Raw genomic sequence first — 24,896 nt, 5'->3', positions numbered from 1 at the left:
GAGCATCATCTTATGTTACTAAATTTTTCATAAATATATTTTTTTTCTGGAAATAATAAGAAAATAATGTCTTTACAGCAATATGTAGAAGCAGGGACATACATTGTGTTGGAAATTCAGCTGGACAAAGCTTTGGTTCCAAAGCGAATGCCAGAGGAGCTAGCCAGAAGGTTTGTAGCTATGGTGCTTATACTAGTTTTGTACAATTTGGGTGTAAATAAGAGAAAGTCAGATTGTCCCCATGATTGTAATTTCCCTTGGGCTAAGCAGGAGTTATCTGGTTTTTTTCTAGATGAAGTTTTTGTTGTTGTTGTTATTGTTGTTACCTTATCACAAAAGCATTGCATACTTATTATAAAAATTTTTAGGAAGCTGGGTGTGGTGGCTCATGCCTGTAATCCTAGCACTTTGGGAGGCCGAGGCGGGGAGATTGCCCGAGCTCAGGAGTTTGAGACCAGCCTGGGCAACACGGTGAAACCCCATCTCTACTAAAATACAAAAAATTAGCTGGGCATGGCAGCATGCACCTGTAATCCCAGCTACTCGGGAGGCCGAGGTAGGAGAATTGCTTGAACCTGGGAGGCGGAGGTTGCAGTGAGCCGAGATTGCGCCACTGTACTCCGACCTGGGAGACAGAGAAAGACTCTGTCTCCAAAAAAAAAATTATAGGAAATACGGATGAACAAGAAAGTATATAAAGATACCCAAAGTCAAGTGTGGTAGCTCATTCATGTAATCCCAGCACTTTGTGTTTTTTTGTTTTGTTTTTTTGTTTGTTTGTTTGTTTTTGAGATGGAGTCTCGCTCAGTCGCCCAGGTTGGAGTGCAGTGGCACAATCTCGGCTCACTGCAAGCTCTGCCTCCCAGGCTCACGCCATTCTCCTGCCTCAGCCTCCCAAGTAGCTGGGACTACAGGCGCCTGCCACTGCGCCCGGCTAATTTTTTGTATTTTTAGTAGAGAAGGGGTTTCATCGTGTTAGCCAGGATGGGCTCGATCTCCTGACCACGTGATCCACCCGTCTCGGCCTCCCAAAGTGCTGGGATTACAGGCTTGTGCCACCGTGCCCGGCCAATCCCAGCACTTTGAAAGTCCAATCCCAGCACTTTGAAAGGCCAAGACGAGAGGATCACTTGAGCCCAGAGGTTTGAGACCAGTTTGGGCAACATAGTGAGACCCCAACTCTATAAAAAATTGTAATAATTAAATTAAAATTTTAAAAAATTAAAAAATAAAAACATCCAGATCTCTACTCACCTAGTGATAACTGCTTTTAACACCTTGGTGTTATCCTTCTGGAGTTATTTTAAAGCCCCCCATGTTACACATACATAAACACACACATGCACGTTACATATACATATATGTAATTTTAAAGAACTGTTTATATTGTACCATAGTGTTTTGCTTGTGTGTTACTAGGAAGCTGTGCATTCATCTGGGTTATTCAACTTGTTGGCATACAATTGTTCATAGTATTCTCTAATACTCCTTTTTATCCCTCTAAAATTGGTAGTAATGTTTCCACTTTCATGTCTTCTCTCTTAGTCAATCTTGCTAAAAGTTTGTCAATCTTGTTGATCTTTTTGAAAAACCAACTTTTAAAGCTTATTGATTTTCTCCATTATTTTTCTATCCACTAATTTGTTTTTACTCTAATATTCATTCTTTCTTTTATTATGTCTTCTGCTAGCTTTGGGCATAGTGTGCCCCGCTTTTGCTAGTTCCTTAAGGTATACAGTTATGTCATTGATTTTGAGTTTTCTTCTTCTTTAGTGTATGTGTAGAGAACTATATATTTCCCTCTGAGCACTGCTTTCACTGCATTTCATAACTTTTTATTTGGTTTTTGTTTTCATTTGTCTAAAGGATTTTATTTTTTTTTAATTTCCCTCGTGGTTTCTTCTTTGAACCATTGGTTGAGTGTGTTGCTTAAATTTTCTTATTTCAGTTATTTAATATTCTTATTTTCTTAATTTTAAGTCTTCTGTTACTCAATTTTAGTTTTATTTCTTTGTGATCAGAAAATATGCTTCATATGATTTCAATCTTTTATTTTTTTTTTTGAGACAGAGTTTCACTCTTGTTGCCCAGGCTCAAGTGCAATGGTGTGATCTCAGCTCATGGCAACCTCTGCCTCCTGGGTTTAAGCGATTCTCCTGCCTCAGTCTCCTGAGTAACTAGAATTACAGGCATGTGCCATCACACCTGGCTAATTTTGTATCTTTAATAGAGACAGGGTTTCTCCATATTGGTCAGGCTGGTCTCGAACTCCAGACCTCAGGTGATCTGCCCGCATTGGCCTCCCAAATTGCTGGAATTACAAGCATGAGCCATGATGCTCGCCATGATTTCAATCTTTTAAAATTTATTGATACTTGTTTTGTGGCCTGACATATGGTATACCCTGCAGAATGTTCTATGTGCACTTGAGAAGAATGTGTAATCTGTTGTTACTGAGTGGAATGTTCTCTATATGTCTGTTAGATCTAATTGGTTTATAGGGTAGTTCAAATCACTTCCGTCTTTTTGTCTTCCTGTCTTTTCTCTTCTCTTCTCTTCTGTTTTGTCTCACTCTGTCACCCAGGCTGGAGTGCAGTGGCATGATCTCAGCTCACTGCAACCTCTGCCTCCCAGGTTCAAGCAATTCTCCTGCCTCAGCCTCCCAAGCAGCTGGGACTATAGCATTTTTTTTTTTTTTGTATTTTAGTAGAGATGGAGTTTCACTGTGTTGCCCAGGCTGGTCTCGAACTCCTGAGCTAAGGCAATCTGCCTGCCTCAGCCTCCCAAAGTGCTAGGATTACAGGCGTGAATCACCATGCCCAGCTTAAATCATTTATTTTTTTATTAATCTCGTGTCCGGTTGTTTTATCCATTATTGAAAGTAGAGTGTTGAAGTCTCTATTATTGTAGGACTATCAGTTTCTCCCTTCAATTCTGTCAGTTTTTGCTTTATAAATTTTGGGGTTCTGTTGTATATATTTATAAATGTTGTATTGTATTGCTATATTGAAACTTTTATCAATATTTAATGTCCTTATTTGTCTCTTGTACCTTCTTTTTATTTGTGGTTTATTTTGTCTGACAATAATATAGCTATCTCAGCTCTTTTTTACTATTTGTATGGAATATCTGATTTTATCCTACCTTTGACTTCCTTCTGTCCTTATATCTAAAGGGAGTATCTGTAGACAGCAGATAGATGGATTCTGTGTGAGTTTTTCTAATCTAATCTGCCAGTGTCTGCTTTTTAATAGGAAAGTTTAATCCATTTACATTTAATGTGATTACTGATAAAGAAGGATTTACTTCTGTCATTTATCTGTTTGTTGTCTGCATGTCTTTTTTGTTGTTGTTCTTCAGTTCCTTTATTGCTGCCTTTTTATATTTAGCTGATTTTTTGCAGTATACCATTTGGATTTCCCTCTTCTTTCCTTTTCTGTATATATTTTTTAGTTGTCGTCTTAGTGGTTAACTTGGAGACAACAATTAGCATCTTAAACCTGTAACAGCTTAGTTTGAATACAAACTTAATTTCAGTACTGTACACTCTGCTCCTATACATCTCCTGTCCCTCCCCGGTTACATTGTTACTGTCACAGATTACATATTTATCTATTGTGTGCCTATTAACATAGACTTATCATTATTATTTTATGCATTTGTCATCAAAAAAGAAGAGAAAGAGGAGTTACAAGTTGAAAATACATTAACACTGGCTTTCATATTTACCTTTACTAGTGTTCTTTATTTCTTCATCTGGCTTCAGGTTAGTGACTAGTGTCTTGTCATTTCAGCCTGAAGGACTCCCTTTAGCATTCCTTATGAGGTAGGTCCTGTTATCAACTGTCTTAATTTTGTTAACCTGGGATTGTCTTAATGTCTTCTTCACTTTTGAAGGATAATTTACTGGATATAGAATTCTTTTACCTTTTTTTTCTGTAATTTCCGTAGAGACATAGTCTCACTATGTTTCCCAGGCTGGTCTCAATCTCCTGGCCTCGAGTGGTCATTCCTTCTCAGTCTCCCAAAGTGCTGGGATTATAGGCATGAGACACCTGGATATAGAATTCTTAGTTATCAATTTTTTTTTTCTTTCAGACTTTAAATATGTCATCTCAGTGACTTCTGGCCTCCATGGTTTTGATAAGAAATCAGCTGTTAATCTTATTGAGCATCACTTGTATGTGACAAGTCACACTTCTCTTGCTGTTTTTGATATTTTTTCTTTGTCTTTGTGTTTCGACAATTTGACTATGGTGTGTTTTAGTGTGGATATATGAATTTTTCATGCTTGGAGTTTATTAAGTTTCTTGGATGTGTTGATTCATGTCTTTCACCAAATTTGGGAAGTTTTGGGCCATTATTTCTTCAAAATTATTTCTTCCCCCTTTCTTCTCTAGAAAGGGGGAAGTTTCTTCCAGAACTTCCATGATGTGTAGCTGGTCAGCTTGATGGCATCCTATAGGTCTTAAATTCTGTTCACTTTTCTTCATTCTTTTTCTTTCTGTTCCTCAGACTGAATTATTTCAATTGTTTTGTCTTCAGGTTTACTGATTCTTTCTTCTGCCTGATCAAATCTGCTGTTGAACCCTTTAGTGAATTTTTTATTCCAAATATTGTACTCTTCAGCTCTAGACTTCTTGTGTTTTTTAAAAAATAATTTCTATTTCTACTGATATTTTGTTCATACATTGCTTTCCTTTTTTCTCTTTGTTTTCTCCATGGCTTCCTTGAGCTTTTTGAGTGTGTATAAGAAAGTTGATTTAATGTATTTGTGTAGTAAGTTTGATGGCTGGGCTTCTTTAGGGAGAATTGCTATAGTTTTTTCTTTGAAAGAGTCATACTTTTATTTATTTGTACTATTTGTATTTTATCATTGTTGAAAACTGGACATGTGGATACTATCATATGGGAATTTTGGAAATCAAACTTTTCCCTTCATTAGGTTTGGCTGCTTTTTACTGTTTAAGGTATAACTTGTGTTCAGCCAGTGTTTTGACAGATTTCCTTGAATGCCAGGATCTAAATACAAACAAAAACAAAACAAAAAATTTTTTGTGCCAATCTTTACAGATGGCTCTGTGCTGAGGCATTCTTTTAACACTTAACCAGGCCATTTATATTTCTGCCTCAGCCTTTACTTCCTGCTTATACTGAACCTGTAGATCAATCAGTGGTGAAAGCATAGGGTCTTCTCTGGTCAACTTTAAGCATACATCCTGTCCTGGGCATACATGTGGCTTTCTGAATTCCCCAGTACACCCAAGTACTTTTGAATGTTCTAATTTCCAAAGAAACTCTCCAGCTTTTCTTCTCAGACTTTAGGTGGTCTATTGTATGTCTCAACCATAATGCTTTGCCCCAAACAGCTGTGGGGATTCGATAACCTTACAATGTTTTTGAACAATACTTTTCTACCCTGTATAGGTTTCAGTGCTTTTCCACACTGAGTTAGGAGAAACAGAGATGAGTGCCTTGCACCGGTCTCTCAGGCAGTCCCAGAAAAGTTAGAACAAACATAGTAATTTGAGAATAAGGTCTGCTCCGCTCCCTCCAGAATCAGGGACCAGTGTGCCACACTGGAAATCCAGGCTGCCACCTTTGAGAGTGCTGCTGAGCTGGGGATGCAGTGTGCAGTGGGGCAAGAGCAAGTAAAAATGTCACAAAACTTTCCTGCTGATTTAGAATTGCCTTTTTCTGGATTCAGCATTCTCTTCATTACTGTAAACCTTTTTTTCCCAACATTCTAACAAGTTGGTTCTGACAGTTTCAATTTCTGGGTTTTTTTAAAAATTAAGTTTATCTGGAGGGGTGGGAGTTTAGAGTTACCTGCCCTGTCATTTTTGCTGACATCTAGACTTTACCTCTTGATGTGAGAAGCATTATACTCAGAGAATGTTGAAAGGAAATAGCGGCTTCTACCTTGGAGACTATTTATTACATGTATTTTTAAGACTTTAGATAAATATCCTCAAATTGCCTTCCAAAAAATTTACAGTTCTATAAGTGATATATGAGACTACTGTTTCTTCACATATTCACCAACACAATACTTTTTTATTTTTGCTATTTTGATGGGGAGAAAAGTTTCTCATTTTAATTTTAATCCACATTGTAAATTGTGTAGTGAAACATTTTTACACATAATTATTAATAATTTGGAAGTTTGCTTTGAGAATTACCTGCTAATAATGGAACATTCATCTTTTATACCTGAGTGTTCTTGAGTTTTTAAAAACTTTGCATAGTGCCCTTCCAAAAATAATCTGATAATATTTATCATAAATGACATACAAAATAAAACTGATAATCTAGAAATAGTCAAAAACTCAAAATGATGGAAAAGGAAGCCCTCATTAAATACAGCTCTCATAAATAAGCATCAAATCTGAGCTGTCTAACAAAAAGGGAAGCCCTATAAGTTCTATAATTCTAATCATAAAGGGAGAAGCATGTTAGTCACAAAAAAGACCACATTTATTCCTGGCATTAAATTCTAAAACAGGTTTCTAATTTGGGCTCTTACATAGGGGAATACAGAGTGACAGTATAACAGTATCCTTAATGACAGTTTTACAACAAATGCAGAAGCAATTTTTATGACTTTTTTTTTTTTTTTTTTTGAGACAGAGTCTTGCTCTGTCGCCCAGACTGGAGTGCAGTGGCCGGATCTCAGCTCACTGCAAGCTCCGCCTCCCGGGTTTACACCATTCTCCTGCCTCAGCCTCCCAGTAGCTGGGACTACAGGCACCCGCCACCTTGCCTGGCTAGTTTTTTGTATTTTTTAGTAGAGACGGGGTTTCACCGTGTTAGCCAAGATGGTCTCGATCTCCTGACCTCGTGATCTGCCCGTCTCGGCCTCCCAAAGTGCTAGGATTACAGGCTTGAGCCACCGCGCCCGGCAATTTTTATGACTTTTACATCCTGAAACTTTTTATCCATTTATAGCATATAAAGTACTCTATATAGTACTTTAAAAACTGTGGTTTATCAATGTTTAAATGTTCTTGGACTTTTTTGTGAGAAACATTTATTAGCAATAAGGGTTTTTTTTGTCTGTAGGGAATTGGAAGGCATTTCTTCTCCAAGCTAGGCCAAGTGATAAAATTATAGAGCAAGAGCTAATTAGGATGGCAGCAATAGGTCGGGCGTGGTGGCTCACGCCTGTAGTCCCAGCACTTTGGGAGGCCAAGGTGGGTGGATCATGAGGTCAAAAGATCGAGACCATCCTGGCTAACACAGTGAAACACCATCTCTACTAAAAATACAAAAACATTAGCCAGGCCTGGTGGTGGGTGTGTGTAGTCCCAGCTACTCAGGAGGCTGAGGCAGGAGAATAGCATGAACCCAGGAGGCAGAGCTTGCAGTGAGCCAAGGTTGCACCACTGCACTCCAGCTTGGGTGACAGAGTGAGACTCCATCTCAAAAAAAAAAAAAAAAAAAAGAATGGCAACAATGGAAAATTGTACTTAGGCTGGGTATGGTGGCTCACACCTGTAATCCCAGCACTTTGGGAGGCTGAGGCAGGAAGATTGCTTGACCTCAGAAGTTTGAGACCAGCCTGGGGAACATAGCAAGACCTCATCTCTATTAAAAATAAAAAAATTAGTTGGGTGTGGTAGTGCACACCTGTAGTCTGAGCTACCCAGTGGTGGGGGGCGGTGGGGGTGCTAAGGCAGGAGGATTGCTTGAGCCTAGAGACCCAGGCTGCAGTGAGCTATGATCATGCCACTGTACTCCAGCCTGGGCAACAGAGCGAGACCCTGTCTCAAAAAGAAAAAAAAAAAAAAATAAAAAATAAAATTATACTCAATACTTATGAAAGATTATTTGCCTTTGGTTGCAGGCTGAGCCTGAGGCATGTTATACCAAACTGCTAAATCTATGTCACTGTATATGAATGTACCTAAATTGCTGGATGCGGTGGCTCACGCCTGTAATCCCAGCACTTTGGGAGGCCAAGGCGGGCACATCATGAGGTCGGGAGATTGAGACCACGGTGAAACCCCGTCTCTACTAAAAATACAAAAAATTAGCTGGGCGCGGTGGCGGGTGCCTGTAATCCCAGCTACTCGGGAGGCTGAGGCAGGAGAATGGCATGAACCTGTGAGGCGGAGCTTGCAGTGAGCCAAGATCACGCCACTGCACTCCAGTCTGGGCAACGGAGCAAGACTCGTCTAAAAAAAAAGAAAAAAAAAAAAAAAAAAAGAATATGCCTAAATTTAAAGCAGTCTTCAACATATGAAAAGAAGCTCAACTATTTCCACAATAAAAGAAACTCAAAACTATGCTGAAGTACTTTGTTTTTTAATTGCTGAAAATAAAAAAAGCTTGATAATTTATTTTGTTGTTGAGGATGTTTGGAAACAGGTCCTCTCATATAAGCTGGTTCAAGTATAAACTGGTAAAATTCCAGTGGAGGGCAATTTGGTAATGCTATCTAAATACAAATTCATGGATCTTTTAACTCTTTGATCAGGTAACTCACTTCCAATAATTTGTCTTCAGATAAATGTTGTTATTAAGGTCATCATTGATCACCACATTGTTAAATCCAGCGGTCTGTTCTTGGGGTCATTTTGATCTGTCATCAACATTTAACTACCCAACCCTCCTTGAGGAACTTTCTTCACTTGGTTGTGAGGATGCTATACTCTCCTGGCTTTATTCCTCCCTCCCTGGCCTTCTTTATCTCTCCAGCATCTAAATGTTGGAGTCCCCCAGAGCTCAGTGCTTGAACACCTTATCTATCTATACTTACTTCCTTGGTTTCTATCTAGTCTCACGGCTCTAAATAACATCAGTACACTGATGGCTCCCACATTTATATTTCAAGCTGAACCTCTCCTAATTCTCACATACTCTCTGGTCCAAGCCATAGTAGTCCCTCATCTGGGACTTACATGTAAGATGTAATATGTACTTAGATGTAAGTTTCCTTACATCTACCATTCTACCCTTCAATTTCTTCCTTTTTATTTTCTAATGATAGCTTTATCGAGATACTATTCACATACCATATACTTTTCTACCACCATCATCTCTTCTTTCATTTTGTTCACCCATTTAAAGTATCCAATTCTGATCCCTTTGTAGTTCATAAGCGTGATGATTGGGTGTTTATGCTCATGCATGAGCTGTGCCTCCCTCAAGCCTTGTTGTGACATCATCATATTAGCTGTCTGATGTGAACTTAGAAAAATAAAAATAAAATAAAGTGTACAATTCAGTGGCTTTTAGTATACTCACAGAATTGTGCAGCCATTCCATAATCAACTTTATAAATACTATCATTACCCCAAAAATTGAAATTCCATGTATATTAGCAGTCATTCTCCTTTTTCTCTCAACCATTGTGCCAACTCCTCCACCCTGAACCCCCAAGCCTAAGCAACCGTTTATCTGCTTTTTTTCTCTATCGATTTGCCAACTCTGGAGTCATAAAATATGTGGTGACTGGCTTCTTTCATTTAATCTAATGTTGTTAAGGTTTATTCATATTGTGGCATATATTGATACTTAATATCTTTATTACCAAATAATATTTCATTGTCAAAACAGGAGCAAAAGAGAGAGAGCAGGGAGGGAGTTGGGGGAGGTGCCACACATTTTTAAATGACCAGATCTTGCAGGGACTTACTCACTATCATGAAGACAGCACCAAGCCATGAGGCATCCACCTCCATGACCCAGACATCTCCCACCAGGCCCCACCTCCAACATTGGGGATTATAATTCAACATGAGATTTGGATGGGGACAAATACCCAAACTACATCAGTTGCTTCCTCATTTCCCTCAGGTCTTTACTCAAATGTTATCATCTCAGCGAGGCCTTCCTGGTGAAATATGCTCCTGCATTCCACCACCCTCAATCCCCAATAGAGTCTGTCTGCCTTCCTGCATTATTTTTCTCTATGGGACATATTACTAGCATATTTATCTTGTTTGTTTATCTTATTTATTGTCTTTCTTTCCCTACTAGAATGTAAGCTCCATGAGAGTAAGAGTTTTTGTCTATTTTGTTTAATGCTCTATTCCCAAACCTAGAAAACTACCTGATGGACAGTAAGCACTCAGTATCTATTTTTATTTTTTTATTTTTTGGGAGACAGAGTCTTGCCCTGTGGCCCAGGCTGGAATGCACTGGTGCGATCTCAGCTCACTGCAACTTCCTCCTCCCAGGTTCAAGAAATTCTCAAGTCTCAGCCTCCCGAGTACACCACTACACCCAGCTAATTTTTTGTATTTTAGTATAGACAGGATTTCAGGCTGGTCTCGAACTCCTAAGCTCAGGCAATCCACCTGCCTCGGCCTCTCAAAGGGCTAGGATTACAGGCATGAGCCACCACGCCTGGCCTGTCAGTATCTATTTTGAATGAATGAATAACATTGTCTCTGGAGAGGAAACTAGGAGGCTGGGCAATAAGGTTGGAAGGAGATATTTTGCTATACAGTTTCATACCTTCTAGATTTTGAATAATATAAATGGATTACCTATTTAAATAAATAGAATTAATATTAGTAATTATGAACAGAGGTGTATCATTACATAGGACCTAGTAAGAAAAATAGATTTTGTGAGTTTAATTGTGAACTTCAAGGTAGTGTAATATATTTAGCAAGAACTTGAAACTAAAAGGGAGAAGAGCTATAACTTAATTCCTTCTAGGTTCTTATAAGGGCTTCTGAAAACAGAAGGTAGAGGTTTTGGCATAAGTAGATTGACATTGACAAAATGTGGTTTTTTACTCACCTTAAGGTTTGATAGCATTATTGTAATTTAATGCAGTCCTATAAATTATGCCAAGAGTACACTTTTATTGTAGACGGGGAGGAAAGAAGAGGTTTTATTTGCCTGTTCCACTCGGATTTCCAAATCATTCTGTTTTCAGAGATGCTACTGAGTGCCTCTAAAATGTTGATACCCATTTCTTTCCAAAACCCCAAACAGCCCTTATATGCCACAAGTTTTTAAATATGTAAGGGTAAAGCCAGGGCTCAAATTAACCAAAAATACAACTTAGATACTCCCTGAGTAGCTGCTTCCTGACCTCCCTCCTGTATGATCCATAGCCATATACTTTGCTGTGGTTCACATCTAGGGTTTTACATTATAAAATAGCACAGTGCTCAAGTGCAGTGGGGGAAGAGACCTCAGATCTCCCCGACCCAGACACTTTGAGGGTAAGATGTAAGAAAATATACATCTGTAGATAATAAAATGTTTTTTGTTTTTTATTTTTATTCTTTCCTGATAACAGGGTCAAGGAAATGATTCCTCCAAGGCCTCCTCTTACCCGTCGGACAGGAGGAGCTCAGAAGGCAAGTGCCAAAGCCAAGATGAAACGATAAGTAATAAGATATTGAGTGCATGCACTTGATAATTGCATGGACTCTTTCATATGTCTTCCAGAAGGGGTGAAAACTTGTTTGAAGCCTTACGTATTTTCATTGCTGGTTGCATTTGTGATCGATGGCATATAGCATACAGTGTTTAATCTTTGGCTGGTAGTCTCTAAGCTGGGAAGAAAAGGGCATTTTACATTTAAAGTATTACTGGGTGTGCTGGCACGCACCTGTAGTCTCAGCTACTAGGGAGGCTGAGGCAGGAGGGTCGCTTGAGGCCAGGAGTTCAAGGGGGAATTCCCTCGATCATACCACTGCACTCCAGCCTGGGTGACAGAGCAAGACTTTGTCTCTAAAACAAACAAACAAACAAAGTATCATGGGACACAAAACCAAATTCAGTTTTAGACTTCCAATCCATGCTCTTGACCTCTCTGAGGTGTCTACCAGATGTTTTGTGTTTTCTTAGGCAGTGAGTGACTACCACACACAGATCAAGAATATTTCTAGAGCCATTCTAGATGAGTACTACAGAATGTTTGGAAAACAGGTGGCCAAACTGGAGAGTGATATGGATAGTGAAACCTTGGAGGAGCAGAAGTGCCAGCTCAGCTATGAACTTAATTGCTCTGGAAAATACTTTGCTTTCAAAGAACAACTCAAGGTAAAACATTCACTTGTTTAATTACTCCATGGGTTTTTATGGAGCAACTTCTCCACATACTCAGTTCACATTTTCTCCTCTGATTATGTTCAGCTATACTCTTACCTTTCTTGGTTGGGGCAAAGAGCTAAGTTCTCTATGATAGAGTGTCAGGAGAAGCTCCATTCCTGCAGTCTTGGAATAAATTATTACAAATATCCTGAATGAGGGCTTTTAAGAAACTAATTATTTACTTGAGGCTGGGCCAGATTTTGGACCAGATTTCATTGTCACTATAGGAGGCAGGAACTCTGTCTGGTACTGACTCCATAATTAATTCTTCTTGCTTCCCATTCAAATCTCTCTAAAAAAATTAATTTTAGTTTTAAAATTGAAGATGAGACAGTTATCAGAAAGGAGGCCTTAATCATTAGGACTACAGTAGCATGTCTTGAGTTAGGATACATTTAATTACTGGCATTACATTTTACTTTTTAAAATTCAGAATGTATAAACAAAAACAAAAAACTCCAAATCTTTCCCTAATTTATAGAATCACTAAGATTTGAGAAATAGTTAACTTAATAATCATTTATTGAATAATAATGGCTAACATTTATTACATGTTTGCTGTTTTCCAGGCATATTTATCAATGCTTCATATTTTACTAATTTAATCCTTATAACAATCCTATAAAGTAGGTGTTGCTCATTTTATAGATGGGAAAATGCAATATTATTTGGCTAAGGAATTTGTCCAAAGTCACAGAGATAGTAAAGATCAATGTTGTGATTTAAATTCAGGCAGTCTGGCTCCAGAACTCACATTCTTAACTGCTACACTACAGTGCCTTTGTACACACATTTACTATGTGTCCTGCACTGTACTAAACAGATATAAAGAAAGAACACGGAAGTCATAGAGCGAAAAACAACAAATGTTCATGGAAGCAAGAGGGTATTCTCAGCAGGTGGTGTACTCATGTCTCAGTTTGACTCTTGGTTCCATATTTACTAGTTGGGTGACCTTGAAATGTGACTTTATCTCTCTGTGCCTCAGTTTCTTTACCTAGCAACAAGGATGAGGTTAATATTATCACATAAGGTCATTATGATAATTAAATAATATAATGCATGGATTATAAAACCTGGCAATAATGTTACCTTAGTGGGGAAAAAAGAAGCTGTCCTGGCTATAGCAACATGCTGTGTTTATATTTGTACAGCATTTTAAGCTTCTATACTTGTTATCTCTCTTTGGCTTCTCAATCATCTTCTAAAGTAAAATAATAATACCAGAACTACATATCCTCTTAATAAATAGAAAGCTGAGGTACCAAAGCATAAAATAATTTATGAAGTTGTACAGTGGCAGCATTAGAACCAGAATTCCATTCTCTGGATTCTCAGCCCAGCCCTTTCTCCCTTTCCCCTTTGAACCATATGGTCACCATGAGAGACATAATGCCTAAACCTAATGCTCAGATTTTCTTCAGCTTTATGATGCTCTTCATATAGTATGAACTTTGTGTTACTTCAATTAGTGATGATGGTGATGTTAAGGAAAGAAGAAATCATACAGAGTATATTGATTGGGGGGAATTTGGAGAGCCAATACCACCCACCAAGGGAGAAATCAATCGCCTTCTGAAATTTTGATCAGCTTTAGACCAGAAAGCCCTAGAGAGACCCATGCTATCAGCATAGTGCTGGACTGTATTATCAGATGGGTGATCTATGTCTTGCAGCATGCTGTGGTAAAGATTGTGAGAGAGAAATACTTGAAGACAACATCATTTGAAAGTCAGGAGGAACTCCAGACATTTATCAGTGAGCTCTATGTGTTCTTAGTAGATCAGATGCATGTAGCCCTAAACCAGGTAAGTGTCAAGAACTGAGAGCACTTTCTTTTCTCTGTAGAGCATCAGAGTCTTCTATGAATGATTCCTTCCTTTGTTTATTCAACAAATATTTATTGAAGTGTCTGCTCTGTGCTAGGCACTGAAAACACAAGGATGAGTAAGAAACTGCCTAAGCCTCATTAGTTTAAGACTAATTTTGGAAAAAAACAAGGAGATATGCTCTTTCACTTTCCTAGAAAAATAAATTTCACAACTTTAAAAAATGTGATGGAATTGTCAAAAGCAGATAAAATAGGTTGCATAAATTGTGAAATGAAAATTACCATTCTGTTTATTCTGTGAACAGGTACAATTCTTAATTTTTTATTGAAGATCATAAAAGCAAGAAAAATTATGAGTTTTCAGATATTATACCCAAATGACAGTGACACTTCAAACATGGCTTTTCTGTTTGGTGGTCTGCTGTCCCACCCACTTTTCTGTTTATATTTGTAAGTCTTGCATCTTGCCTTAATTTGCTTATTTTTGTATGTATTCAGGGGTAGTTTATTTGAAACCAGTGACAAAGTTGGAGTCTTTTTGTCCCCTGGTAGTGTCTAACCATCTGTGCCTCCTCAAATTCTTTTTTTTTTTTTTTTTTTTTTTTTTTTTTTTGAGACGGAGTCTTGCTCTGTAGCCCGGGCTGGAGTGCAGTGGCCGGATCTCAGCTCACTGCAAGCTCCGCCTCCCGGGTTTACGCCATTCTCCTGCCTCAGCCTCCGGAGTAGCTGGGACTACAGGCGCCCGCCACCTCGCCCGGCTAGTTTTTTGTATTTTTAGTAGAGACGGGGTTTCACGGTGTTAGCCAGGATGGTCTCGATCTCCTGACCTCGTGATCCGCCCGTCTCGGCCTCCCAAAGTGCTGGGATTACAGGCTTGAGCCACCGCGCCCGGCCGCCTCCTCAAATTCTTTATTCTATTTACTTTTTTCTTCCTTGTTTTTCTTCTCTACCACCATCACCTCTTATTTCACTTTGTTCTGTCTTCCTGGAGGAGGGTAGGACAGGAGTGTCCAGCATCAAAGGATTAAGAGAACAGTCCTGCCTTGGGCATGGATGATTTGATTTGAAAAGCAATTGAGAGTAGAGCTTGAGAAAAAGAAGTTTTGACTTTTTCCTCACTAGTAGTTAGGAACAATACATTGAATTATTTTACACTGAGGTATAATACGATCGGGTTTACATTTGCTAAAACACTCTGATAGCACTATGGAGGATGAGTTAGAGGTGACAAAACTGTGATATTAGTTGATTATTGCATAATAAGGAGGAAAAAGTTTAAGTTAAGTTTCAATGGGTGATTGATACCATTCAGTCCTTGGTTGATACTAAAAAGAAAAGAAAAACATTAACCAGGACATGGAAAGCAATTATGAGTAAATTTGGTGGGAGGCAGATGGTACTGAATTCACTTTTGAACATAGGCTCTAGTGGGGTTTTGCCCAAGATAGAGATCTGAGCTAGAGATCAGATTTGGGGAGCCATGATATATGGATGCTATGGTCATAGATGAGCTGCCTGAGAAAAACATGAGAGAAGACAGCTGGCAGTAGAACCCTAGGAAATAACAACATTTAAGGAATGAATGAAAAATTGAAGGAGACAAGTGGGATTGTTAAAGAGGCAAAGAGCCAGAGACAATGGTGTCACAGAAGCCAAAGGAAAAGAATTTTAAAGAAAAGTAGTCAACATTGTCAAATCCTCCTAGGAATTCAAGAAAAACAAATCTGAAGTCTTCATTGGATTTGACAATAAGGAAGTTATTGTTAACCTTTACATAGCAGTATTATTGGGCTAATGGGGGGATTCAAATTATAATGAATTGAGGAGTAAATGAGCAATCAAGAAACAGATGAATATAAATTCAAGTTGGATGATGAAGGAAAAAAGTGGAAAAGTAGTAGCTAGAAGTTATAGGGATTTTCTTCCCTTCCTCCCTTCCTTCCTCCCTTCCTCCCTTCCTCCCTCCCTCTCCTCCCTTCCTCCCTCCCTCCCTCCCTCCCTCTCTTTCTCCTTTTCTCTCTTTCTCGCCCAGGCTGGAGTGCAGCAGTGCAATTGTGGCTCACTATAGCCTCAACTTTCCAGGCTCAAGCAATCCTGCCACCTCAGCCCCTCAAGTAGCTGGGACTATAGGTGCACACCATGCCTAGCTAATTTTTCTATTTTTTTTTGTAGAAATGGGGTTTCACCGTGTTGCCCAGGCTGGTCTCGAACTCTTGGACTCAAGCGATCCACCAGCCATGGCCTTCCAAAGTGCTGGGATTATAGGCATGAGCCACCTGCTCCTGGCCTGGGATTTTCTTTTTAAGATGAAAAAGACTTGAGCACATGCACAGGTTTGGGAAAAAGTCAGCAGAGTGGGAGAAGCTGAAAATTGAGGAAAGAGGGGATAATTGATGGCAGGCTCAGGGTATACACCTGGGAAAGGGCCAAGACTTTAAATGGAAGGATTAACTTTGAAACAGAGAAGGCGGCCGGGCGCGGTGGCTCAAGCCTGTAATCCCAGCACTTTGGGAGGCCGATGCGGGTGGATCACGAGGTCAGGAGATCGAGACTATCCTGGCTAACATGGTGAAACCCCGTCTCTACTAAAAATACAAAAAACTAGCCGGGCGTGGTGGCGGGCGCCTGTAGTCTCAGCTACTTGGGAGGCTGAGGCGGGAGAATGGCGTGAACCCGGGAGGCGGAGCTTGCAGTGAGCCGAGATCACGCCACTGCACTCCAGCCTGGGAGACACAGCGAGACTCCGTCTCAAAAAAAAAAAAAAAAAAAAAGAAACAGAGAAGGCTGCAACACTTCTTTCTCTGAGACTGAAAAGAAAGTGATACAATAGATCCAGAAATAAATAATTTAGCTAGGGAGTGTAATAGTTGAGGGATTTCTTACTTAATGATTTCTATTATCTCTGTGAAGTAAGGTCTTTACTGAAAGTGAAGGGGATGAGGATTGAATGAAAAACTTGAAGAAAGAGAAGAAAACTTAGATACTGCGTAGCATTATGGAATATGCTGCTAAGCAAAGACAAATACATAGATTACTAAGGGTATTAAAGGTCTCCAGCTAAGACTGAATGCCACAAGAGTTTGTGGCAGCTTAGATACCAGTCTCTGTGTCTATGCAGTTTTCCTTAGGACCAGTTAGCTGCTCTTGTTTTAGAATGAAGAAGTCAGATTGTATGATTGTTTTAATTTGAGAATTTTCAGGACAAATGCAGGAGAGGGACAAGGATGCCTGAGATGAAAGTATGCTGGTGAGAGAGTAGCCTGAGTGGGTAATCATGAGGTTCAGACTGATCCATTTGGGAAGTGATGAGCTTATTGGAACTGAAGGAAATAAAGTCAGCAGTTTTCAGTGCACTAAGTAACAAAAAGGTGGAAGACAAGACGTGGAATGTTGGATCTGGGAGTGGGATATTAGAGTATTCTGTTTTGGGTGCAGAAGTGCATTGCTGCAGGGATTTGGGGCTCAAGATAATCAAAACTAAAAAGAACAGGACAAAAGCATTAATCAATGGTCGGAAACTCTCTTTGGCCTATCTCAAATTTGGCTTTACTGTCCACATTTCTTAGCAGTTGTCCTTATTAAAGTCACTGATGTTATTTTGACTTCTAATTAAATAATTTTGTGGACTCTTTCTTGACCATAGCTTCTGACTCAGGAGATTCCTAATTACACCAGACCTGCTCTCCCAATCTGTGTGTGTAGGATATATTCTTTTTCTGGTTTTCCTCCTACCTTTTTGTTTCCTTTGAAGGATCTATCAGTCCATATTTCTTAATAAAACTATAGATTTGTCTTCTAAAGCTTTACCCTTAATATCCTGTTTTCTTCACATTTAAAGACCCTAGCCAGGGCTTGCCAACCTTTTTCATGTCATGATGCAAAAAAAAAAAAGATAATATTTGTCATATACACTAGAGAAAATGAAGGAAGCTGTTTGAGTTCAGAGGTGACCTGCACAGGGACTATGAATGCCCTGAGGGTTGAGGCAGTCATTTCTGCCCTAAGCAATTTTTACTTACTTCCATGAGTTCAGACTGTTGGTATTCAGATACCTGAGCTTCTCTTTCACCCTTGACATTTCTCTCCTGGTTCACTCTTATTCTTTTACTTTTTTGGCAAGACTGTCATTATAGATGTCAATCAGTATCATTTTAGTTGTCATGACTGGATCTCATATTGGATTTATGCTTATGAAATCTCTGTACTTGTAATTGTTTCATTTTTGTCTACCTAACATCTTGACGTTGACAAGACCATGCCAGATGATGTCCAAGGCACTATTGCAACCATTTTTACAAGCAGTGAACAGCTTCGACTCTTTGCATTTGAAGCAGAAGTCAATGAGAACTTTGAGATGGCAGCAGCATATTATAAAGAGGTAATTAAACATCTTCACAGTGATTGCTAGTATTATTTGTGAAATATGGGCATAATAAATAGTTGTTTTTGATTGTTTAAAATCCAACTTGATGGGTGAAAGTGTAGACACATAGAACAATAAAATAGAGTCCAAAAATAGGCCCCCGCAAATAAGGTCATTCAACTTTTGACAAAAGAAATTCAATGGAGAAAGGATAGTCTTTTCAGTAAATAGTGTTAGAACAATTGCAAAAAATAAAATAAACCTCAACCTTAAACATTTTACAAAAATCAACTCCAAATGGAACATATATCTAAATGTAAAACATAAAACTATAACACTTTTAGAAGAAACATAGGACAGAATCTTGACCTGGAATCAGGAAGAGTTCTTAGACATGACACCGAAACATGATCGATCAAAGAAAAATGTGATAAAATGGAATTTCATCAAAGTTGAAAATGTTTGCTCTATGGAGGTCATAAGAGAAAGAAAAGAAAAAGTCCAGATTAGGAGAAAATATTTATAAAACATATGTATCACAAAGGATTTGTATCCAGAATATAAAGCACTCTCAAAACTCAAAAATATTTGTACATAAGCGTTCGTATGAGTACCTATTTTTAATTATTTTGGCTATATACTTACGAATGAAATTGCTGGGACATACAGTAATTCTGTGTTTAACTTTTTGAGAATTTTGAGGCATTTCACTGGGATTTTTATAGGGATTGCCTTGTATCTGCAGCTTGCTTTGGATAGGATTGGCATCTTAACAATATTAAGTCATCCAATCCATGAACATGGAATGTCTTTACATTTATTTATGTCTTTTTAAATTTCTTTAAGCAATTTTTATAGTTTTCACTCATCATGAAGTGAATTTTTCAGATTTGTAGATAAACTTATATTTGCCATTTGAAGATTACTGCAGAAATTATTATATATGGTTGATATACAATACAATGAATCTTTAGGCTCCCAAGGTGAGTTTAAAGTGACCAGAATACTGACACTAGGAATAAATAGCTTGATGATTCAAATTTTTAATTATATTAATACTTTTTTCAACCACCTACTAAAGGCCAGAACAGTGATTGCGCTAGGCGTTTGAGATTCAGTGATAAGCAAAAAAGAAGTCACAATCTCTGCTTTCATAGAACTTACAGTATTTATCATGTTTACCATGTGATGTTGTATGCATAAAAATAGGACATAGTATCACAAATAATCTTGGCTCTCCTGATGCATAGAGATTGGTCCGTGAGCCCCAGAATCTGGATCACTGGTTGGACTATGGTGCCTTCTGCCTCCTAACTGAAGACAACATCAAAGCACAAGAGTGTTTTCGGAAAGCCCTTTCCCTCAACCAGAGTCATATCCACAGGTATAGGTGGAAAGGAGATGAGGAATCAGTGGGAAGGAACAGATAAGTTTCTACATGAAATTGTCTTGGTTCCATAAATGTGACATGGGACCATGTTGTTAATCATGTTGGTGATCTTTTCTCAGCTTGTTGCTGTGTGGTGTCCTGGCTGTCCTGTTGGAGAACTATGAGCAAGCAGAAATTTTCTTTGAGGATGCTACTTGCTTGGAACCAACTAATGTTGTAGCCTGGACTTTACTTGGTAGATATTTTCCTGTAATCTGAATGTGTTTTCTCCCCATTATAAGATTCTCCCTTTTTCCTTTCTCTTCTTCAATGGCTCATCATGTAGTTCTTAAACTTTGGTAAAATATGGAAAAAGTAAGTGAAATACAATTCTTTAGTATATGATAGTGGGGAAATAGTCATATTTATTTCAACATTTTTCTTTCCCCAGGTTTGTACTATGAAATTCAAAACAATGATATTCGAATGGAAATGGCATTTCATGAGGCCTCCAAACAGCTTCAGGCACAGATGCTTCAGGCACAAGTAACAAAGCAAAAGAGCGCTGGTGTTGTAGAAGACATTGAGGAAAGAGGGAAGAGAGAATCTAGTTTAGGTCCTTGGGGAATCACAAATGGTTCTGCAACAGCAATCAAGGTGGAAGCCCCAGCAGGTAGGGCCAGGGAATAGAGGTGATGAGTGGCTATTAGAAAAATTACTGCCAGGTGTGGTGGCTCACACCTGTAGTCCTAGCAACCTGGGAGGCTAAGATGGGAGGATCACTTGAACCCAGGAGTTCAAGGTTGCAGTGAGCTGTGATCATGCCACTGCACTCTAACTTGAGTGACCAAGATCCCATCTCTAAAACAAAATTTAAAAAATAAAAAGAAAAGTACTGGCCTTAAGAACAGAAGCTGGCACATGGTAGGCACTCCGTAAATATTTGTCAAATGAATGAATACATGGAGTTTAAGTTATTTCAGGGATACCAGGAAAAACTCTTAACTTCTAAATATTTCCTCATTCATATAATTAGTGATCTGAAGTTTCTACTGTTGAGATTCAATTGTTTTAATCTTAGAAAATTTACTGTCTTTAAAAGGAGTACCATTCTAACAGAGTATATTTAATTTTCCCCCCCTCACTTTTCTCTCTACCACATGAAGTCCCTCTCTTACGATTCTCAAATGTATTTATGTACTCCCTTTCCCCCACTGTTCTGTGATTCTCTTTTCTTCCACTTTAGGATATCAGCCATTCTAATGTGTGGTATGTGTGTTTTTGTTTGTGTGTTCCTTGCATGTGTGCATTATTATTTTGTGTGCCTACGTTTTTTAACAGTTTGAGGTGTAACTGACATTTCAAAAATTGCACATATTTAATATGTACAATTTGATAAAATTTGACATATGTGCACAATCAAGAAAACATCACCACAATCAACATAGTGAACATATTCATTGTCCCTGAAACTTTCCTCATGCCCAGTTGTGGGCATCTCTTTCTCCTGCTCCCATTTCCAAACAACTACTGATGTGCTTTCTATTACCATAGATAAGTTTGCATTTTCTAAAATTTTTGAATTCTAGAAAACACCTGGAATTTTCTAGAATTTCCAGAATTAAATAGAATCACACAGTATGTACTCTTTTTTTATCTAAGCATAATTACTTTGAGATTTAAACATGTTGTTGCTTATATCAATACTTCATACCTTTTTATTGCTAAGTAGTATTCCGTTGTATGGATATACCACAATTAGTTCATCCATTCACCTGTTGATAGATATCTGTGTTGTTTTTAGTTGGGAACTATTAAAATAAAAGTACTATGGACATTCATCTACAAGTCTTTTTTTTTTTTTGGGATGGAGTCTTGCTCTGTCACCCAGGCTGGAGTGCTGTGTTGCAGTCTTGGCTCACTGCAACCTCTGCCTCCCAGGTTCAACCAATCCTCCTGCCTCAGCCTCCCAAGTCGCTGGAACTACAGATATGTGCTGCCACACCTGGCTCATTTTGTGTTTTTAATAGAGACAGGGTTTCACCATGTTGCCCAGGCTGGCCTCAAATGCCTGACCTCAGGCGATCTGCCTGCCTTGGCCTCCCTAAGTGCTGGGATTATAGGCATGAGCCACCACGCCCAGCCTCTTGTTATTTTTAATATGGATTTTGTTAGTAATTATTTACCCCATTCAACTTGCATTTTGTTTATTTGCATCCTCTGCCTTTTTCTCTTGGTAAGTCTTGACAAAGGCCTAACATAATCTTTTCAAAGAACCAGCTTTGGTTTTGTTACTCTTCTCTATATATGTTCTTTAAATCATTGATTTATGCTTCTAAAGTTTAAATGTTTCTCTTTATTTTTTTGAGTTTGAAATGTTACTCTTTTTCAGTTTATGTTCATCATCTTTACGTACTCATATCAATTTTTTGTTGTAAAATCAATTCTATTAGCCTGAATTTAATGTAAAATAGAGCCTGAGTCAAGAATTTAATGCTAATACTTTAATTAGAAGAGTTAATTTCTGTACAGGCAGGGTGAAGAAAAAATGGTATGAGAGGCAACAAAGGCTATGAACCAATATAAGGTGACACCTTATGTCTACATTAGCCATTTCATTATGATAAACTGCAAAGAATGCAACTGGTTGCTTTGCAGGTAAACTTGCTCAGTCTTATGGGACATCTCCAAGCATTCAGGCTATACAGGGAAACCATGAATCTGAATAATATGGGAGGGAAGAAGGAAGGAGAATCTGTTCTTTTGTCTCTTCTCTTCCGTTGGTCAAAATTAATCAACTGTGGAGTTAATTGCACCCATACTTCTAAGTTTTATAGTCTGGTCCTCTTGGTACCTGCTTGGGAAGTCATATGCCATACCCTAAAGTATAGAATTTTTTCCCATCCAGAAGTGGTGAGAAGAGCCAGGAACTCAGATTATGTGACTGGTTGAACTAACTGTCCAACCAAGGGGTCGGGGAGGGCCTGGCTCTCTTTGGTGAAGAAATAAGTAGCTCCTAGGTAGTAGGCCTCCATGAACCCAAGTGCTGGCAGTCAGCCTTATCAGCAGGACTGTGACTGGGCCTCTCATAGAGAAGCAGTTGCCAAAGTGCCTGATACAGAGCATGTACCTGAGGGTCCAGAAGACTATGGCATTGACAGAACCTGAGATATATTAGACAGGTAAGACACATCAATATCAATGTTTATATTATTATTTCTATAAACATACTGTTCTCTGCTGATCCACTTTCTGTATTTTTTTGTTCTTTTATAACTTTATTTTTCCAAGAACTAATAATTGCCTAATTTATTCAGAAAACTTAAGAGTTCTGTGTTCCTTTTGCCTTCTTCCCCACATGCTTCAAAAGCATTGTCAAGTGCCCATCCATATTTTCGATATGTTTGGCCGGGCACGGTGGCTCACACCTATAATCCCAGCACTTTGGGAGGCCGAGGCGGGTGGATCACCTGAGGTCAGGGGTTCAAGACCAGCTTGGCCGATATGGCGAAACCCATCTCTACTAAAAAAACAAAAATTAGCTGGGTGTAGTGGTGAGCACCTGTAGTCCCAGCAACTCCTGCTGAGGCAGGAGAATCGCTTGAACCTGGGAGGCGGAGGTTACAGTGAGCTGAGATTGCACCACTACACTCCAGCCTGGGTAACAGAGCAAGACTCCGTCTCAAAAAAATAGATAGATAGAGAGAGAGAGAGATACGTTAAAATGCATCAGTCCATTTTTCCCCCCTAGAGATACTTCTTCCTCCAAAGCCTTCTATCTTCCTTCTTCAGTTCTCAGTGCTTACCCTCTAGGCCTGATGGGTAACTCTTCTCCTGGGACGTTCCTTTGCTATGATTCTGAAAATCTCCTTTAACTTCAAGATGCATCGTTTCTTGGATTCTGTGCCTTCCTCTTTCATACTTTGCTTCCTCATTTTGGTGGAGCACATCCTCCAGTAGCTTCCTAAGAAAAGTATGAGTAATAAACATATTGAGGCCATGCATGCATAAAATAAGTTTATTCTACAATACACATTAATAAATAGTAAAATAGAAAAAATATATTTGCCTCTATCACCTAGGATTAACAATATTTTCTTACATAATCAAAGGATCTTTTTTTCATACACATAAAAATGTAGTCATGTACCACATAACGTTTCAGTCAATGATGAATCACGTGTGTGACAGTGGTCCTGTGATATTATAATACTGTATTTTTACTGTACCTTTTCTATGTTTAGATACACAAATACTTACCATTGTATTATAGTTGCCTCCAGTATTCAGTACAGTAACAGCCTGTACAGGTTTGTAGTGTAGGAGCAATAGGCTCTGAAATTCCCATTTCATCACTTTTATTATAGTTTACTGTTCTGATTAAATTCTTAATCTGATCTTTATTTTCTTGACCACAGTGACTATTGTTGGGAACAGGCCTCCAAATCTGGCCATAAACTGGCCCCAAAACTGGCCATAAACAAAATCTCTGCAGCACTGTAAAATGTTTGTGATGGCCATGACGCCCCACCCTGAAGGCTGTGGGTTTACCAGAATGAGGGCAAGGAACACCTGGCCCACCCAAGGTGGAAAACCACTTAAGGCATTCTTAAACCACAAACAATAGCATGAGTGATCTGTGCCTTAAGGACATGTTTCTGCTGCAGATAACTAGCCAGAGCCCATGCCTTTGTTTCCCCTAAGGCATACTTTTAGTGAATCCATAATCTATAGAAACAATGCTTATCACTGGCTTGCTGTCAATATATATGTGGGTAAAACTTTATTCAAGGCTCTCAGCTCTGAAGGCTGTCAGCCCCAATTTCCCACTCCATACTCAATATCTCTGTGTGTGTGTGTCTTTAATTCGTCTAGTGCCGCTGGGTTAGGGTCTCCATGACCAAGCTGGCCTTGGCAACTGTAAAGTTTGTGTCACCACCTCCTGTGGCACTACTTATATTTTCTCTCCTTTTTATTTGTTTTGGTTCGTATTGTCAGGTATCCTTGTGTGTCTCGTTATTTTTAAATCATATATAGGACACTCTGTTGGTAAACTAATTCAGTTTGAGGGATCAAGAGGATTTGAAGATGACTTATAATTCCTGTGAAGGCCTATTTCAGTTTCATCCTTTAGAGTGTAGCTCTTTGGTGTCTCAACTCAAATTCCTTTTGGTGGTCATTGTCTACCAGTGTCTGCCATACACATCCTTGAGAGTCAATCAAAAGTAAAGTGGAGCCTGCCAGACTCCCAGTGTCATGCTTGAGACTCG

At 38.8% G+C, this 24,896-nt stretch overlaps 1 protein-coding gene and 1 non-coding gene across 6 annotated transcripts in view; both read left to right on the top strand.

Moving 5' to 3' along the window:
- Positions 1-24,896, top strand: part of LOC105466224 (cilia and flagella associated protein 70) — a 125,482-nt gene that overhangs the window by 62,942 nt on the left and 37,644 nt on the right. For all 5 annotated transcript variants that reach the window (XM_071068764.1, XM_071068761.1, XM_071068763.1 and 2 more), the window contains 8 exons: positions 79-170; positions 11,264-11,328; positions 11,822-12,012; positions 13,740-13,871; positions 18,147-18,272; positions 19,508-19,641; positions 19,767-19,882; positions 20,078-20,299. In XM_071068764.1, the coding sequence (XP_070924865.1) occupies positions 79-170; positions 11,264-11,328; positions 11,822-12,012; positions 13,740-13,871; positions 18,147-18,272; positions 19,508-19,641; positions 19,767-19,882; positions 20,078-20,299 (1,078 nt within the window). The remainder of the gene's footprint in view (positions 1-78; positions 171-11,263; positions 11,329-11,821; positions 12,013-13,739; positions 13,872-18,146; positions 18,273-19,507; positions 19,642-19,766; positions 19,883-20,077; positions 20,300-24,896) is intronic.
- LOC112423925 (small nucleolar RNA U13) lies at positions 9,085-9,188 on the top strand. Its single transcript, XR_003014531.1, has one exon. It is a non-coding gene; the product is annotated as a small nucleolar RNA U13 (small nucleolar RNA).

The sequence above is a fragment of the Macaca nemestrina genome, chromosome 9 (assembly GCF_043159975.1).
Source record: "Macaca nemestrina isolate mMacNem1 chromosome 9, mMacNem.hap1, whole genome shotgun sequence".
Taxonomy (NCBI): Eukaryota; Metazoa; Chordata; class Mammalia; order Primates; family Cercopithecidae; genus Macaca; species Macaca nemestrina.
The sequence above is the reverse complement of the archived record's forward strand: the minus strand, read 5'-3'. Positions and strand labels throughout refer to the sequence as shown.